Source organism: Miniopterus natalensis, chromosome 13, assembly GCF_054644295.1.
Source record: "Miniopterus natalensis isolate mMinNat1 chromosome 13, mMinNat1.hap1, whole genome shotgun sequence".
Taxonomy (NCBI): domain Eukaryota; kingdom Metazoa; phylum Chordata; class Mammalia; order Chiroptera; family Miniopteridae; genus Miniopterus; species Miniopterus natalensis.
In genome coordinates, this window is record NC_142093.1 from 42,240,166 (window position 1) to 42,258,289 (window position 18,124).

Sequence of the window (18,124 nt, forward strand, 5' to 3'; positions counted from 1 at the left end):
GTCTGGGATGAGCAGCTGACCCCTGTCCATGCCTGAGGGCCACCCAGAATGGAGGCAGCTATTATTTATTCTCTAAATCCAAGAGACAGATTTTGTTTCTTCCTATTGCTCAGCTGAGACATGAATAAATTGTTTCTCTCCTCTCTAGGGATCTGCATCAGGGTAAAGACAAATGGGGCATTCAGTCTCAAATCTTTGCCTGCTCCTGAGTGTACCCACATTTTCATTAGGGCTTTCTGGTTGTGGTGCGCAGCAGGTGGCATGCTGGGAACACCTGGCTCTCCAAATAATATCCCTAATCGGTAGGTAGCATTCTGTGGCCTAAATACTTTTGCCATGACCAGTTTCAAGCTACAGCATGATGTCACCGAACATTGAATTGGAAGAGACATGCACAATTGGCTCTTGCAAGCTGGCTCCAGTACATAACCGAATACACCACATATTCTATTAACAACATCTCACAGATACCATAAGGAACTGGAAAATCATGGAAATGCAGCACAAAATGCAGAGAGAAAAAGTACTAGGAGCTTCACCATAAAAAAGTCTTAATAAATTAATATATTTCATTTTCAAAAAAGAAAGAAAATTATATGCATAGATTGCTTTTAGTGTTTAGTTTTTACATAGTTATCATCAGACTGCAGTTCTGTTTCCTGACATAACATCTTTCCTATGTTATTACATATTCATCCTAAACATTTTAGCTGAATAACATCTGAATGCATGAGCAAGCCTGTCCACCTCAGAATCTAATGCACAATCACATCTCAGCTCTTATGCTCCTCATCTCCAGGGACTTTCTTTCTCCCCTGCCTCCCTGGTCACACTGGAACCATGCTCCACTTTTGAGACACTGATTTCAAACATCCCCTCCTTAAACACCATGTCCATCTTCCTGGCTCACTTGCCCAAGTACCTCCACTATCACAGTTCTCTGTCTCAAGGGGAACTCAAATTGATTGCGCCTGCCACTTATTTCCAATTCTCATCTCTTCAGATTTTACTTCTCTCCTTGCGCATGGATGCAATCACTCCTATGCAGCTGCCTCCAGTTCCCCTATCTTTTCCACCCTCTATGATATTTATCTGACAGCATCTCAGCCCAAGATGAACCCAACCACCCACATCCTAGTCTGCTGCTGAGCACTGGAAGACATTCACAGAATAAGACTGACTAGACTTTTGATTCCTGGGTCATTTCCTTTCATGGTTCTCCTACCTCATTGGCCACTGATTCACAGATCCTTTGGCTGAGTCTTCCTATGCTACTGACTTCTTTAGGGCTTCATCCAGAAACTTCTTCTCTGATTAGCTCTTCCAGGTGACTCGTCTGTCCCCAAGGTTGTAGATCCATCTATGAACTCATAACTCACATTTTTATATCTCTACCTCAGACCTCACTTGTCAGCTGGACTTCTCCATTCACTGGGATGCATCTCACAGGTGTCTCATGAGTGCCCTCTTGCTGCAGGTTTTTACATTCCAGCATTTGTTCCCCATTGATGTCAGGGTCAAGTCCAAACTCCTCAAGAGGTCTACAGAGTTCTTCATGATCTCTAGCTGGTATTTCTTCACTTATTCCTGCCTTTACCCACTATACACCACATGCACCACACCACACAATACCCCCACCACACATACCATACCATGTACACATACCACAGGAGACCATACATACCCCCTCCCCACCTCCCACCCCCACATGAACACACTCCACTAACCACACTGAGTTTCTTCGGTGAGGCAAGATGATGGAATGGCTAATGAGTGAGCTCCAAAGTCAGACTTCCTTGGTTTTAATTCTGGTTATGCCACTTACTAGCTAAAGACTCTTGGAAAACTTACCTACCTTATTGAGCCGCTGTGAGGATGAAATGAGATAAGGCATATAAAGCTCTTGGCAGAGTGCCTGAGACACCATAGGTGTTTAATGAATGTTGGTGATTATTGTTTTTTAATTCAGTTTCTTAAGCATAACTTATGATCTCTCTTTCAGTGCCTGCTGTTGCCTTAACCTGGAATTCTTTCTTCCACAGAACCCTATATACAACTTTGCTTCTCGCTCTCCTCCGCTCAGCCACATGCTGTCTGACTAACTCAGACTTAACCTCCAGGACTTAGCTGATTAATTACTTGGTCTGTTGAACATTTCTTGACCCCAGGTTAAGGACATCCCTTCTTGGTGCTCTCCTGGCACAGTGGAGCACCCACCACTGTACTTACATGCCCCTTTACCTCTCTGATTGCCCAGTACACTTCACGAGTATTGAGGGCAGGGAAATGTGTCTTGGCCACTGTTGTATTTCATGCTCAGTACCTGTCATAAGGTCGGCATTCATAAACATTTGCTAAGTGAATGAATGAAATGATAAATCACACAAAGTAACCATAGCTCTTTTAAGAAGAATAAAGAAAGTTCATGGAAACTACCAAGTAACTTTGTGGTTCAGAGGAATGCAGTCCCCAATTCACTAAAATCCTTGGTGATATAAATGTGTTCTCTGAGACAGATTACTATAAGGAAAAAAAAAAAGAGAATACTGTTGAAATAGCTAATTTATGTTCTTAGAAATAATCAAATGCTATCCTTAAGAAACAAAATAAAACTTCCATTAAATGAGTTCCAACATCTAAATCTGGCCAACCATGATGAAAATCATGGTTGCTGTATTAAAAAACAACAACAATAAATAACATATTAAACAAGGCAGAAAATTGATTACAGTAGTCTTCCCCTTATCCATGGTTTCACTTTTCACGGTTTCAGTTACCTGCAGGCAACTGCAGCCTGAAAATATGAAATGGAAAATTCCAGAAATAAACAATGTATAGATTTTATTTATTTTTTAGTTTTGAAATTTATCTATATTATTGAAAGCATTACAGATGTCCCTCCCTCTCCCCTTGACTCCCTCCACCCTTCCCCTGCCCCCTCAGCCTTCTGTCCATGGGTTATGCATACATGCATATAAGTTCTTTGGTTAATCTCTTACCCACCCCTCTTTATCCTGAGATTCGTCAGTCTGTTCCATGCTTCCATGTCTCTGGATCTATTTTGCACACTGTTCTGAGTAGCATGATGAAATTACCATCTCAGCCCATCCCACCCTTGACATAAATCATCCCTTTGTCCAGTGTGTACATGCTGTCTACACTACCTGACTGCTAGCCACTTAGCAGGGTCTCAGTTAACAGATCGACTGTCATGGTATCACAGTGCTCATGTTCAAGCAAACTTTATTTTACTTAATAATGGCTCCAAAGCGCAAGAGTCGCAGCGCTGGCAATTTAGATATGCCAACGAGAAGCCATAAAGGGAATGCATGTATAGGAAAAATCGTTGTATTTATAGGGTTTGATACTATCCGTGGTTTTAGGCATCCGCCGGGGGTCTTGGGACATTCCCCCAGGAATAGGGAGGACTACTGTAGCCAGGCAGAGGACAACTTGATTATTCTTTGAGAATAATTTAGAAAAAACACACAAGTTGACAATAAAGATAAAAAATATTATAGAAATAGAATTGAGATTCTCAGAGATCCTAGCTACTAATAAAGAGATTTTTTGATCACATTCCAATCCCAGGTGAGACTTGCTGATCTAAACCATTCTGTACGGATAAAAATAAAGCCTAGTTTTAAAGATGCCTAAAGGAGATGTCTTAATTTAAATGATGTATATGTCTTTATTATAAGATGCTGGAGGCTAGTGAAAGAAGTAGCTGAAGTTTGAAGGGCTTGGGGAACAATTTCAGAGAGAAATAGGAACAAACAGAGCCTGGGAATTATCCCTATTAGAGGAGGAAAATAAAGAAGCTCTGAAGATAAAAAGGCAATGTCTGCCCTGTCCTTAAACAGTTGTGATCAGGTCTCCTTCCGTTATAAGTAACAAAAACTCAACCCTAAAAAGCAAAAAAGTGGCTTTTTTCACATAAAGGTGAAACCAAAAATTGGTACTTCGGGTACAGTTGGATCCAGAAGCTCAGAAAATGATAGAGCTTTGTCTTTCAGCTTTGTTTTTCTCTTTGTGTCAGCTTCATTCTCAAGAAAAAAAATGGTTTTTTGAAAGAGATCAGAATGATAGAGATGAAGCAATAAACAAAGATGCTGTACCTTTTCTTTCTTTTTTTGTTTTACAGTTTTTTGTAGCAGTGGTGCTGCAAGATCTACCATATTCATTATAATAATGAAATAAAACAGGCTTAAGAATTAGTGGCTATCAGCATTTATTGGGTGATTACTATGTACCAAAAATTAGGCTAAGGGTTTCACATACACTATTTCATCTAATCCCTACAACAGCTCATGATGTAGGTACTATTAGTATCCCCATTTTCCAGATGAGAAGAGTGAGGCTCAGAAGAGTGGTCAAGTGCCATTCCCAAAGCCACATGGCTGGTGAATGGCGGCCTTCCTGTGGATTACTTTGAGAGTGATCCATGTTGGGCAAATCATCTATAATTATGGAACTGTACCTGAGAAATAAATGCCAGGATCTCTTCAGCAGCTGAAAGGAAAGCCAGGTAAATACTTTCTGCCACGTGGTTTGCTTGGCCAATGGCACGTTTGCATATGTGGGGCAAGCAGAGACTTAAAACACTAGTGCAGTGAGGCTTGTCCTCTCTTGCTGCTATTGGAATCCAGCCACCAGCGAAGAGGCCTGAGCACTCCCACTGGGTGAGAAGCACACAGTTCAGTCATCCCGGACACCCTGGTTGGCAGTCTTCCCAGTGTCAGATATAGGAGAGAGTCCACAGAGTTGACACAAACCAGACCAGCCAACTAGCGCATAAAATCATGAGCTAAATGAATAGTTGTTACTTTAAAGCACTAAGTTTTGGAATGGTTTGTTACTCAGCAGGAGCTAACTGATACACTCTCCACTTGGGAGAACAAGTATAAAGCAGCTGCCCCAGTGCAGAAGGCTTCAGGATGATGCTGCAAATGGGTGAGGCCAAGACTGCTTCCAATTTTGGAATGTGCTGAAGGCACCAGGTAAGAAACTGCCAGCTCAGGGAGCAGTGCCCGGCTTCCCGTTGGCTTGAAAAGCTGGGGGCATGATCCCTAATGACTAGAGAAGGAGGCTGGCCTCCGAATATCTCTGGGCTGTTCCCCCACACCCGGTGGGGAGGAAGTTGGAAAGAGGAGAACCATGGCAAATCTATACTTCTTTCTCTTTTCATCTGCCATTGAAAGAGCTGAGGAGGGACACCTACAGCTCCGAATCCACCTTAACTCTCCACACTGAGCTACACTTCATAAGACTGAGCAAAAGAGAAAATGATTTGATATTTGGCAGGACCAACAATGGGAGCCAATCTTGGGACGAAGGAAATGTTTCTTTGTGAAACATCTTGCTTCAAGAAACAGGTGGAAACCGGAGGTAATTCCTTACTTGTTTCTAAAATAAGATTTGAGAGGCTATAAAACAGCAGGAAACACTGCTTTCAAAGGAAAACATGATTATGGAAATAAAAATGCAATGGGAGCAGGGAAGAGCAGAGCATCTCTTGATCTCCCTATCATAAAAAATGCTCGAGGATTCACCCAGAAACCAGAAAAAAGATGAAAGAAATAAGCAAGATTAGAAAAACAATTTTTTTTACGTAGTATTAATTCTGAAAAGGAGGGCAGAACAGAGGGCAGGCAATTAAAAATTTTTTTGAAAGAAAATTTCCCTGAACTAGAGATCTGAATTTAGATGAGAAGATCTCAGCAATGATAGAAAAACACAAAACAAACCCTGAAAATCCTTATATTCTGGTGTGTTTTAGTATAAAGAATAAAGAAAAATCTTATAGGCAGGTAGACAGAAACCATAAATGATCTAAATTGGAAAAAATCAGATGAAATCAGACTTCTTCACAAAACCAAATGCAGGAATACCACGGAAGAATGGCTAAATAATTTACAGAGAAATGATTCTGATCTAATAACTATGCAATTAGCCAAACTATTTTTTAGGTGCTAAAATATTCATTTTTATTTTATCTTTTGTTCCCTCCAGTGATTCCCCCCCCCCAAGGATAATATTTTTATTCTAGAAGTGGGTGCCTTAAAAATTTCATATTACAAAATTTCAAAATGTAGTGCAGGTAATAATTTATATTTAATTTGAAGAAACTTAAATTGCAGATAAGCAAAAAAAAAAAAAAGTTCAAATGAGCTGTAATTCTACTTCCAAAATAAAAACATTGAGCATTAAACGTTGCTGCACATATTTCCAGGCTTTCCCCCATAACCTATAAGCATATGTATACTCTTTACAAAACACACAAATGGTACTGTACTGTACATATCACTTTTAAAGCCTATTTTACCTACTGATCAGAACATCATGAATATATTTTCATGTTAGCTAACATACTTGTGCAATGCTATTTCTTTTTCCCCTTTTTATTGAATGTATTGGGGTGACTCTTGATTAACAAAATTACACAGGTTTCAGGTGCACAGTTCTACAACACATCATCTGTACACTATATTGTATGTTCACCACCCCAAGTGAAGTCTGTCCATTACCATTTATTTCCCCTATACCTTTCTCTATGTCCCCTACCACCTCCCCCCGTCAATAACCACATTGTAGCTTGTGCCCATGAGTTTCTTCTTTTTTGTTCAGTCTCTGCAGCCCCCCAGCACCCCCACCCCCGACAACTGTCAGCCTACTCTCTACCTATGAGTTGGTCTTTATTTTGCTTTTTAGTTCATTTTGTTCATTAGATTCCACATATGAGTGAAATCATATGGTACTTGTCCTCTGTGACTGGCTTATTTCACTTAGCCTAATGCTCTCCAGGTCCATCCATGCTGTGGCAAAGGGTAAAATTCCCTTCTTTTTATGGCTGAGTAGTATTCCATTGTGTAAATGTCCTACGGCTTTTTTATCCACTCATCGACTGATGAACACTTGGGCTGATTCCAAATCTTGGCTATTATAAATAATGCTGCAATGAACATATGATGTGGATATATTCTTTCAAATTAGTGTTTCAAGTTTCTTCAGATAAATTCCCATAAGTGGATTCACTGGGTCATGAGGCAGTTCCATTTTTAATTTTTGAGATCGCTCCACACTGCTTCCACAGTGGCTGCACCAGTCTGCATGCCCACCAACAGTGCACAAGGGCCCCCTTTTCTCCACACCCTCACCAACACTTGTTTGCTTATTTATTGGTGATAGGCACTCTGAGAGCATGAGGTGATATCTCATTGTGGTTTTAATTTGCATTTCTCTGATGATTAGTGACATTGAGCATCTTCATATGTCTTTTGGCCATCTGCATTCCCAATGTTACTTCTAATGACTGCATAGTTTTTCCTTTGTGCCAATGATTAATCATTGATTTAATTAGTCCTGTATGATTAGGCATTTGTTTTTAATTCTATAACCTCACTTATAAACAATGCTGACATTAATGTCTTGCATATACACCCTTGCCCTTATGGCTTTCTAAGAGTATAATTGATGATCCAAATCAAGTGTATGAGTAAAAACCTTGATAGATATTGTCAAACTATCCTCCTGAAAATAGGCCCACCTTCCTATAACCTTGTTATTAAGTTTAACCTGGACCAGTCAAATAAAGAGAAAACTGTATCCATCATTGGAAAACAGTTTTTCATATCCTTCTAGGAGCTGTTGGTGCTTTGATCCACCCCTTATTCTTATTGATTAGTTAGAGCTCCTCTGTGTTAATTGTATAGATGCTTTGTCTCACACATTGCATTTTTCTCAATTTGTCATTTGCAGAACTTCCTCATGGAGTTTCCTGATACACAGAATTTAACAAATATATCCATAGCTATGTCTGTACTTGAAATCGGCAATGTCGTTTTTTTGGTTTTGCTTTGGGTGTCGTGCTTTGAAAGCTGCTACTTCGCCTCAATTTATTTGGAATTTGTACTGGTTTTAATTGTAAGAAAAGAATACAGCTTCATGATTATCCCAGTGTTCCCCAGATTATGTTTTATGGACAACATTGCTGTGGAATCTTAACAGGGGTTAATTTAAAGAAGGATTCTATGGCCAAATAAATTTGGGAAACACAAGGTTTATGAAAAACCATTGGGTTTCTTTAGTATAAACCTTATCAGTGTGGAACATATTCATTGCTTTATAATTTGAAATAGCCAAACCCTAGGAGCAGTCCAAATATATAGTAATATCTCACCAAATAAATACGTTATTTTTTCCTGTACAAAGGAATACTATGCAGCTGTAAAGGAAAAACAAGAATGCTGGTTGTATACTGATAGGGAAGGACATCAAGATACATAGTTAATGGAAAAAACAAGAGTTGGGTGTATTATATACTGTGTGTTAAGAAAGGAGACAATAAGACTATATATTTAAGCTTTTTTAGATAAGCATAAAGGAACAACAGTGGTCAGAGGGAGAAATCTTTTCCTGATTACCCTTCTCTGCTTCCTAGTTTGTGTACCATGTGAATATACTACCTATAAAAGCAAGTAAAAAATATTTTTTTAAGAATGGAAAGCACCTAAGAATCTTCGCTATACCAATATATATTGTGACTCTTTAAGTTAGAGTAGTGGTTGGTTATGCAGTTGCCTATAAAGTTATTTGAGTACAGAATTCTACAGAATTTTGGGTTATCAGGTTTCTGAAAAAGTTATGAAATGATCTTTATAGATTATAGGTTTGACATTTTATTTGTATGTATGTGTGTGTATGATTTCTGTTCTGTTTTTTTAATGACAATTTCTACCCCCAGGACTGAGTATTTCCGTATCTGGAAGAGCAAGTCACTTCTTACCGTTCTTTTTCATTATTTTTGCTGGGGTATCAAAATGAACTCTTCTGGCTCAATCTTTTCTTGAGCTATTTTTATCAATTTGTTCTTTCAAGTGATTTTCTTCATCAACCACCTAAACGTATTCGTGGGAACAGTTTGAGGAAAACTGATAGCTTCATGGAATTATGTAAAAATAGAAGGGAGACTGCTTTATACCCTCAGATATTTTCCAGGTTTTGAATCATGTGAAATATATTTCTCTAATCATCTCTTATGCCATTCAGTAAAGTCTAAAATAGTACAATGTTTTTCATTTTCTTCATATAATTCCTGACAATGTCTTAATTATTTTGTTTTTATTTTGTTTCTGTTGGAAAGGGATCCATTATTCATTTGATTTTCTCAAGGATTACTGCTGATATAGCTACTTTTTTTTTTCTTTAATAGATATGACATTTTAACAAATTTATTTTGGACATTTATTGAGATGAATGTATGATGTTTCCCTTTGACCAATTAATTTGATGAAATATAATAATAGATTTCCTGATAACTTACTAACCTTACTTGTCAGAAAAAGTCATGCTCGGAAACAAAGCATTGCTATTTTAGTACAATTTCGAATATATTTTTGGTGCATATTTGAATGACGATGTTTGAGTCTCTGTTTGTAAATGGAATTAATTGGCCTGAAAGTTTGTTTTTGGAGCTCTCTCTGTCAGCTTTTTACATTTAGGTCATGCTTAATGTGTATAACGAATTACCGAGCTCTCCTTGCAGTTCTGAACTCTTGAAGAGCTTATAGGGTATTTGAAAGAATTTCTCTGCACAAATTTTGATCCCAGCGCCTTTAATAAATGAAATTTGTGAATAGCATTTTCATTCCTCCCCTTCAAACTGCATCAATTTGATTATTTAGCGTTTTGTGGAGAATCATCCGTTCTATCCTATGGTCTACAATGCTCTTGGCCCCGTTCTGCCTCTGGAAGCTGAGCGTGGCAGCCCAAAGGAATCCCTAGTTGGGTGGTCTCATCTTTCTCAGGCTTATACTTTCACCTCCTCATTAGGGGTTTCTAGTAAGAATTGCCCTTGACAGTCCTTAGTGGCTGCCTCCTTTTTGGCTCTACTTACACAATATCTACCTGAAATGGAGCAAAATTTCTGACAATTATATGGCAGCCTTCCTAGTTTCTGCATTAATATAGGTTTTCCTTTCTTTCCCTCTTCCTCTCCTTCTCTTTCACCCCCCTCTTCTGCCCCCTCCCCTCCCCCTCTTTTACTTTGTTCTTCTCATTCCTTTCTGGGAGTTGGGGTTAAGGGCTTGTTTTGTGCTATCTCCTTTCCCTGAAGTGTCAACAGCACTTTTCACTCTTGGTTTAACTGTTTTTCAACAGTGATGACAAAACTAGGGGCCCTGAGCAATATCTACAAATGCAGTGGGTGTCAGGGGAGGAGATGAATTACAACCGCTAGCATAATCAATCCCGGTAACACAAATATGCTGACACCCCCTTGGCCAAGGCCCGGAGCAGCTTGGCAAAGAATCCACACTTCCTTTTTCATTTGAGAAATATTCAAGAACGTGGAAAATTTGAGAAGCAACGCTACAGGTACATTTTTTATTTCCCTTTTCCCTCTTACTCTCTGTCAGTTAGTTGATTTTCAATTTTCATTATTATTAATAAAAGTAAAGATTACATATAAATAAAATATTTCAGTTAATTTCTGATGATGGGTCATAACATGCAAAGAACAATGGCATATTTTTATAGTTCTGTTATAACTGGTGCTTACAGAGCATTATATTAGAGTTAATATATTCACATTCATGTACATGTCCACAAAATTTCCAGGTAATTGGAGTCATGAAAGATCCTGTTCTCTGACATAGTCCCCTTTCCCAGTGCATTGGTAATATTTTTCAATTCGGAATAGACACGACTTACTTCATGCTAAAATCTACCACAATGTTATGTACATAGAAGTTTAATTAACGGAAAATGACATATGACCAATATTAATAAATGATTCAGGGAAGCTGAAATTCCTCAGGCTGTTTAAAGCTCAGTCTTTTGGATGTCTTTCTCATTTTTCATTCTCATTACAGACTTTTTCTTGGCCTTGGTAATGGGCCTTCTGACAAAAAAAGTGTTGGTTCATTCATCTTCCTTGTTCTCGGGGGTGTTGTCCTGGAACCTTCTGGGGTGACTGTAACCTGAGAGCCTATACAGCATCCTCAAGAGTGGGCTTGACTATGAATAGTCTTGAAAGCTACTGACACTCCTCCTAGTTATTTTATTTTTCAATCACAGTTTACATTCAATGTTATTCTGTATTAGTTTCAGATGTACAGCATAGTGGTTAGAAAAATATGTACCTTACAGAGTGGTCCCCTGATGTTTCAAGTACGCAGCTGGCCCCATACGCAGTTATCACAATATTATTGACTGCATTCCCTGTGCTGTAATCTACATCTCTGTGACTATTCTGTAACTGCCAATTTATACTTCTTAATCCCGTCACCTTTTTCACCCAGCCCCCTAATGCCTCTCCCCACTGACAACTGTCAATCTGTTGTCTGTATCTATGAGTCTGGTTCTATTTAGTTTGTTTATTTTGTTCTTTAGATTCTACATATAATAAGTGTGATTATATGGTATTTGTCTTTCTCTGAGCTATTTCACTTGGCATAATACCCTCTAGGTTCATCCATGCTGTCATAAAAGGTAAAATTTCATTTTTTTTTTTTTTTTTATGGCTGAGTGGTATTCCATTGTGTATATGTACCATAGCTTTTTTATACACTCACCTATTAATGGGCACTTGGGTTGCCTGGGAATTCAGATTGGTGCAATCACCATGGAAAACAGTGTGGGGGCTCCTCAAAAAATTAAAAATGAAATTGCCTTATGACCCAGCAATTCCGTTTCTGGGAATATATCTGAAGAAACCTGAAACACTAATTCGAAAGACTATATGCACCCCTATGTTCACTGCAGTGTTATTTACAAAGGCCAAGATAGGGAAACACTCCTCCTCCTAGTTTTAATGGAACAGGGAGGTTGATGCATTTTGCAAGACCAGATGTTTCTTCTTTGTATCTTCACCTTTCTTTTATTATGCTTTTTTCCTCCACAAAGAAGAGTTCCTCTTGGTTACCCATGAAATGTTTCTTCCTCACCAGTCAATCAACTTCACCTTTATAGAACTTCCTGGGTTGTGTCACAGTTTTGCAAGAGCAGCCACGGCTAAGCTGCCCGGTTGCTAATTATTGCAGGAATTAATTGCAAAATATGATATTGTGGCATTTATAATGAGTTCGATGGTCCACTGTCATGAATGCTATAACGTGAGCATAATTTTCTATAACAGTGGATAGTAAACATAATCAGGGATGGCAGAGGACACTGAACCAGTTCCTTCAGGTATCTGTGGATGTAGCTAGACAGAGCCCACTCTGAAGCGTGATGTTTCATTTCACTAGTCAACTAAGAGAAACCACTGGAATAATCAATTTTCCAAGGAGGAGATTAGTTAACAAAATTATTATCTCTATACACATACATATATATGTGTAATATATACACATCAAGTAGTAGAAACATGTTTAATAACATAGGAAATTATTTATGATATGGTAAATGAAATAAGTAGATTATAGGATGTTATGTACAAATGACTCTTAAATTATGAAAAGATGTTCAACCCCACTCCTAATAAAAGAAATGCAAATTTTAACTATAAAGGGCCAAAATCTAAAAGCCTGAAAATAACTCTGTTGGTGAGGCTGTGGACTCTCACACATTGCTGGTGGTAATGTGAATTAGTACAATCTCATATGGAGGGGAAATATTAAAATTTAAATGATACATATCTTTGACTCAGGAATTCCATTTTGGGGGGTTAGGCTTCAGATAGCCTTGCATGACATATGTAAAGATTATTCACGGCAACACTCTGCAATAGCAAAAGGTTGGAGACAAACCAAAGTCCACCCAAAGAGACTGGTTAAATAACGGATAACATGGAGCATTGTGTAGCTGAAATAAAGAACAGAGAAGCTCTTTTTGAACTGATATGGAAAGATCTCTAACATGCATTCAGTAAACAAAAACAAAGGTCTTGAACAATGTACATAATATGCTATGTTTTGTGTTCCAAAGAAGGATACAACCTACATTAGTGTGACTTTGTATGTATATAAGACACTTCAAAAGAAACTAAGAACAATATTTCCCTGGAATTGGAATAAAAAACTAGAAGGATATTCATCAAAATGTTAGAGTCTTTCATAAATAATGGGAATATGGGTGATTAAGGAAATTATAGGAATTTTCACTTTACTCCATAGTCTTAAATGAGAAATAATGTTTTAACTGATTTTACAAGAACGTGAACCAAGTTTCTCTGTAGCATTTTGTAGCCCAGAGGTGCATGCTTGGGGATATAGTAGCAAGGGATGAGGGCTGCGGAGACTGGGACTTATTGTCTGCTTAACGTCTGTCACATCCCTCCAGGGAAAAGCATCTGTCTCCTGTACGCCTTAGAACAGTTGGGAAAACTCCGGTGGCTGAAGCACAGGAATCAGCAAGGCAAAATGCAGAGGCCAAGTAAACGTGAGAGTGGGTGGGGCTCATCCGTGCTTCATCTGTTCAGAGGTAAGTACTTATGAATAATGTCATGCAGGCCAAGCCTCAGAGGATACCTTCCTGTGGAGAAACTGCTGGGGTCATCCCAATGAGAGCAGTTTCCTGAGCGCTTGTAAGGGCAAGCTTCTTTAAATAGCATTTAATTTTAAGTTTAAAGAATATGAAACATACATTCCAGAAAAATTACCTGGTGTAATAAGTAACCTTTAGGCAAACACTCATGCTACTACCACTGAGCTCAAGACATATAATGCCATCCCCTCGGAAGCACTTCTCAGCGCCCCTTCTCGATCACACCCCTTCCCTCCCCAGGGAGAGAATCATGCTCCTCACTTTCATGGTGACGACTCCTTTCCTTTGTTTACATTTATAGTTTACCACCTCCTTGTGCACTCTTTTGTTGTTGTTGTTAATCCATACCTGAGAATATTTTTTCCATTGATATTTAGACAGTATACAGAGATAAACCACTGTTTATCTCTCTCAATACCTCTATTAGGCTTAGAGGCTTAACTAACCATTATGACTCGATGGAGAGAGACCTGGCTGAAAGTGATCCCTCACTTAGCTACAGAGCCCATGCTCTTTTACTCATTCTTACACTGCCTCAAAACAGAGTTTCCTTCTGGTTTCAATTTGGTATTAATGTATACTGTGGGAATGGCAATCATTTCTAACAAAAGAGAATATAACCAAGTACTTAGTTTAGAGCTGGTAAAATTTAAATTCATTAAAAATACGTCATAATGATTATGAAGGGTACTGACATACAGAATATAGGTTTACCTGAAACTTTGTATGACTTGGCTTATGTCTGCATCACAGCCCATATGTGAATGGCAAGTATGGATTCTTTCTTTCAACTTACAAATGCATCCATAAACATTTTATACATCTTGAACAGATAAAATCAGATGCTGTAATCCAGACTTATTTTTTAGGATAAAAATCATGAAATAAACAATGATGGCAAACCTAACCACGCATCCAGCAGCAGCGACCCTGAATTCTCAAAGCAAGAAAAATGACAACCCAACACGCTGAGCTGAGTTTCACGGGGGCCTTCTACTCATTAATAAGTATAAAACAGCAATATGTTCAAAAGCAAGACACTAATTTCTTGGACAAGAGCCCCAGAGATCCATGGGAAAATAAACCTTTATTTTCAAGTTCAACTGTGAATTTGTTGGAAGATAAAAGAACTGTGCGTATTTGGAGCCAAAGTTGTAGAAAGGTGATCAGACTTTGAAAAGATGGTGACGACTAAGAACAGAGCTGCACTCCAAGAAGTCGAGGCAGTTTCTGAATCAGTTCATGTAATAAGCGTTAATTCAGAGGGTTTTCCCCCCTTTTGAGGGAACCTCCTGGATTGGACATGTTCATGGATTCTGTATGGCTTGTAACGCTATGTTTTTTCTCCTGCCGAGACCCTGTTCAGGCTTGTAGTTTTGTTTTAAAGAACAATTTTCAATATCTCCTTCTGGGCTGAGCATTAATCCCCCCGCTGCTGGGTTGATTAAATCTCACTATTTGCGTCTGGTAGGCGAGTCTGAGCTTTATGGGCTGCCTTCGGCAAGCCTCATTCCATGCTTCGTGGAACAGAGGTAGCAGGAAACTGTGTGCAATAGGCTTTCAGAACCTTAAACCTCAGGGGCAACAGGGAGAGTGTCTCATTTTACCATTTGATAAGTTTAAAGGCCTATCATGAGTATATGGTGATCTGATGAATTTGGTTCGATAGTAGTATTTCACCTTTTCTATGGCATTTAATAGTTTAAAAGGTGAGGATACGTTTTCTTGTGTGCCCTTCACAGTTGTTTATGGGAAGCAGGGCTTTACTGTCTGCCAGTTTAACGAGGACAGACTGCGATTGTTGGCCTGTCATAGCAGCTAGTACCTGGCAATCTTCTTAAAACTGAGACCTGATTCTAACACCAGTATTCCTGTACAATTCGCATAATACACCCAGGACTGGAGAATTATAGAGGACTTTCAAAAGGAGCCACATTATCGCTCTGGTCGGTGTGGCTTGTTTGGAGGGTTGTCCCTGCATTGAAGGGTAGCAGGTTCCATCCCCAGTCTGGGTGGGCATGGGAGGCAATTGAGTGATGTTTCTCTCTCTCTCTCTCTCTCTCTCTCCCTTCCACTATCCTAAAATCAATTAAAAACCCCCCTCATAAAACCATGTCCTTGGGTGAGAATTAAACAAAGAAACTAAAGGGACCCACATTATCAAAGCGCTCTGAGTCCAGGAAACTGATGGTAATATAAGTGTCACGTTGATGTTCACTTGAACAGAACAAAGCAGAGACTTAGGCATTTCAGTGTTGCCTCTTGAAAAAATTCAGCAGGATAGCTTCGAAAAACCCTAAATGTCATCAGTTAGGCCCCTGGAAGATGAGCAGTCCTGTCCTGTAGGAAGCCTGTCACTCCTAAGATCTCAACACCCTGACCTCACCTTCCCACGCATTTTATGTCTTATTTCTCCAACTGGAAAATCCTGCAAGGTAGGCATTTTGATCTGGTGTCCCCAGAGGAATATCCTGAGATAAGAAGGCAAGTGCATGTGACTTATTTGGGAGGAGAAACACCAGTAGGGAGTGGTGCAGGGAAGGGAAGGTGGCCAACAAATGATACATCACTGAGCCAGCTGCCACAGGGCAGTTGGAGCTTAATCTCAAGGCTAAACCATGGACACAGTGTAAAATGCACCTCAGAGCCATCCCCCTGCGGGGTGAGCCAGCTGGGGTGTTGTGCCAGCGCTCACTAGTCTTCGTGGAGAGCTGCTGGGCATGGGGGTGATTCTTCTATCTTCCAGCACACTGTGCAAGAGGGCAGAGCGGCATTCTGTGGCTTAGGAGAAGCTCCCAGGCCAAGAAATGCAGACACTGCAGGGCAAAGTCCCTGGCAAAAGGCAGGGAGAGATGAAGGGCACCCCTAGGGGCTGCTAGAACGGGATCCAGGTTTTTGTTTTTTTTTTAAACTTTCTTTCAAAGCCCAGAATAGTATTTGGGACATAATAGTCCCCTGATAACTACGGACACATCGATGCGATATTAGAGTGGTATTGAAGAATGTTTATGGATACAAGTTAAGTTCTAACTGATAAAAGAAGGTGGAAAGAAAGAGGGAACAGAAAGAGGCAAAGAGGGCTCCAGGGAGTCGTCTCTACTCACACTTTCTCGTAGATCTTGTTGGGATGTTCTGGCCATTCGATCATGCACACCACTCTGTTGGGCATGGTCTCCGTGGTTGAGTAGTAGCCCTGGGGGAAGGCTAGCAGGAGAGCCAGGACCCAGATGACAAAGATGACCACCTTGGTGGCTGTGGATGACAGCCGGGGCTGGAGGGGGTGGATGATGGCCATGTACCTGGAACAGAGAAGAAGGGACAAAGTTCTGATTTAGTTGCCAAAATCGATGTTAGATTATGCGTTGTTTCTCCCGAGGAAAATTTTCCGAAGACCCCCTGATTTCTATAACTGTTTTCTTTTCTTTTTAAAAAAATTAAATTTTTTTCATCACCACTGGTCCCTCCTATGCCTTCCACCTTTACTCACCCCCCTCACCCCCAATCACCACACTGCTACAACTATTTTCTGATACCTTTTTCATAGTCTATCCATAATCTTTATGATTCTTATGACATAAAATACTAAAATCCATAAGGAAAAAAAAAAAGGCAGGTTTTCTATTTCAGAACCCATCAGCAACATTCCAGGAGAGAAGTTTTCATCATAGAAAAATGCTCATGCTGGGGACACGGTGCCCTTACAGTGAAATTAGAAAACAACCCCAATGTCGTGAATTTATTCACTGTAAAGGCCATCTTCACCCTTCATCTTTACCCTTTTGGGTTAAGAAAGAATGGGGACAGAAACAGTGGCTTTTCAAGTCCCCGTGTGGCCATGTAAAAGGCTAGCCATCCTCCGTTAGCCCGTACAGTTCGAAGGAACGTGAACGTGTGTGTGAGAAAGCAAAAAACAGCAGTTCTTGGAGACATCCTCAGCAACTCTTTGAACACCTAGAAGTCAGTGTGCGGTAACAACACACGCTTCCCGAGCAGAGAGACAGTCTCCACCTGCTGAGACAGACACACTCGAGCCCAGGAAAGGTCAGGGTAGATGAAACCTTCTAGAAGGAAGAGGAAGGGGGAAGCAAAGTGAATGACAACTCAGGGCCCGGGGCCCTTTCTCCATCTCCTCACACCTGGGACCTGGCACTTACTGGTGTCCCCTGAATGAATGTGTCCTCATGTTTGAATTTGTGTGCAGCCTCTGAAGTACAGCATAACTTTCAGGAATATTGATATTTTAAAATATTTCAATCAGCATTTCATATCAGTCATAATCACATCTATTCTGCCTCCTCCATTCTAAAAAGGCATATTCTTTTGTGTATTTTTCTTGCAGAGTTTATGGATCCATCCCCTAAAGTATGCATGTATTTTTCTCAGAGTAGGAATTAGGTCTTATACTGCCTTTGAGGTTTAAATATTATCTGATAAATCCTCAGAACCGCACATTTGATTCTTTTACCTGCAGGTGTTTTTGGCTTCCAGGGACAGAATGGTCAATGGAGACTTAAGAAATGAGTAGGGAGCAGCACAACTGTCAGCTGCCTCCGCATAATTCCACATAATTCTTTCTTTACACTCTTTGGACTACCAGGATCTAGAGGCCAGAACTGGGGCCAGGGTTACAAGTGAAGCA

The 18,124-nt window shown here is 39.7% G+C and overlaps 1 protein-coding gene across 1 annotated transcript in view; it reads right to left on the minus strand.

The window, feature by feature from the left end:
* Window positions 1-18,124, minus strand: part of TACR1 (tachykinin receptor 1) — a 127,187-nt gene that overhangs the window by 40,462 nt on the left and 68,601 nt on the right. Inside the window, exon 2 of the mRNA XM_016202509.2 lies at window positions 16,590-16,784. Coding sequence (XP_016057995.2) covers window positions 16,590-16,784 — 195 coding nt within the window. The remainder of the gene's footprint in view (window positions 1-16,589; window positions 16,785-18,124) is intronic.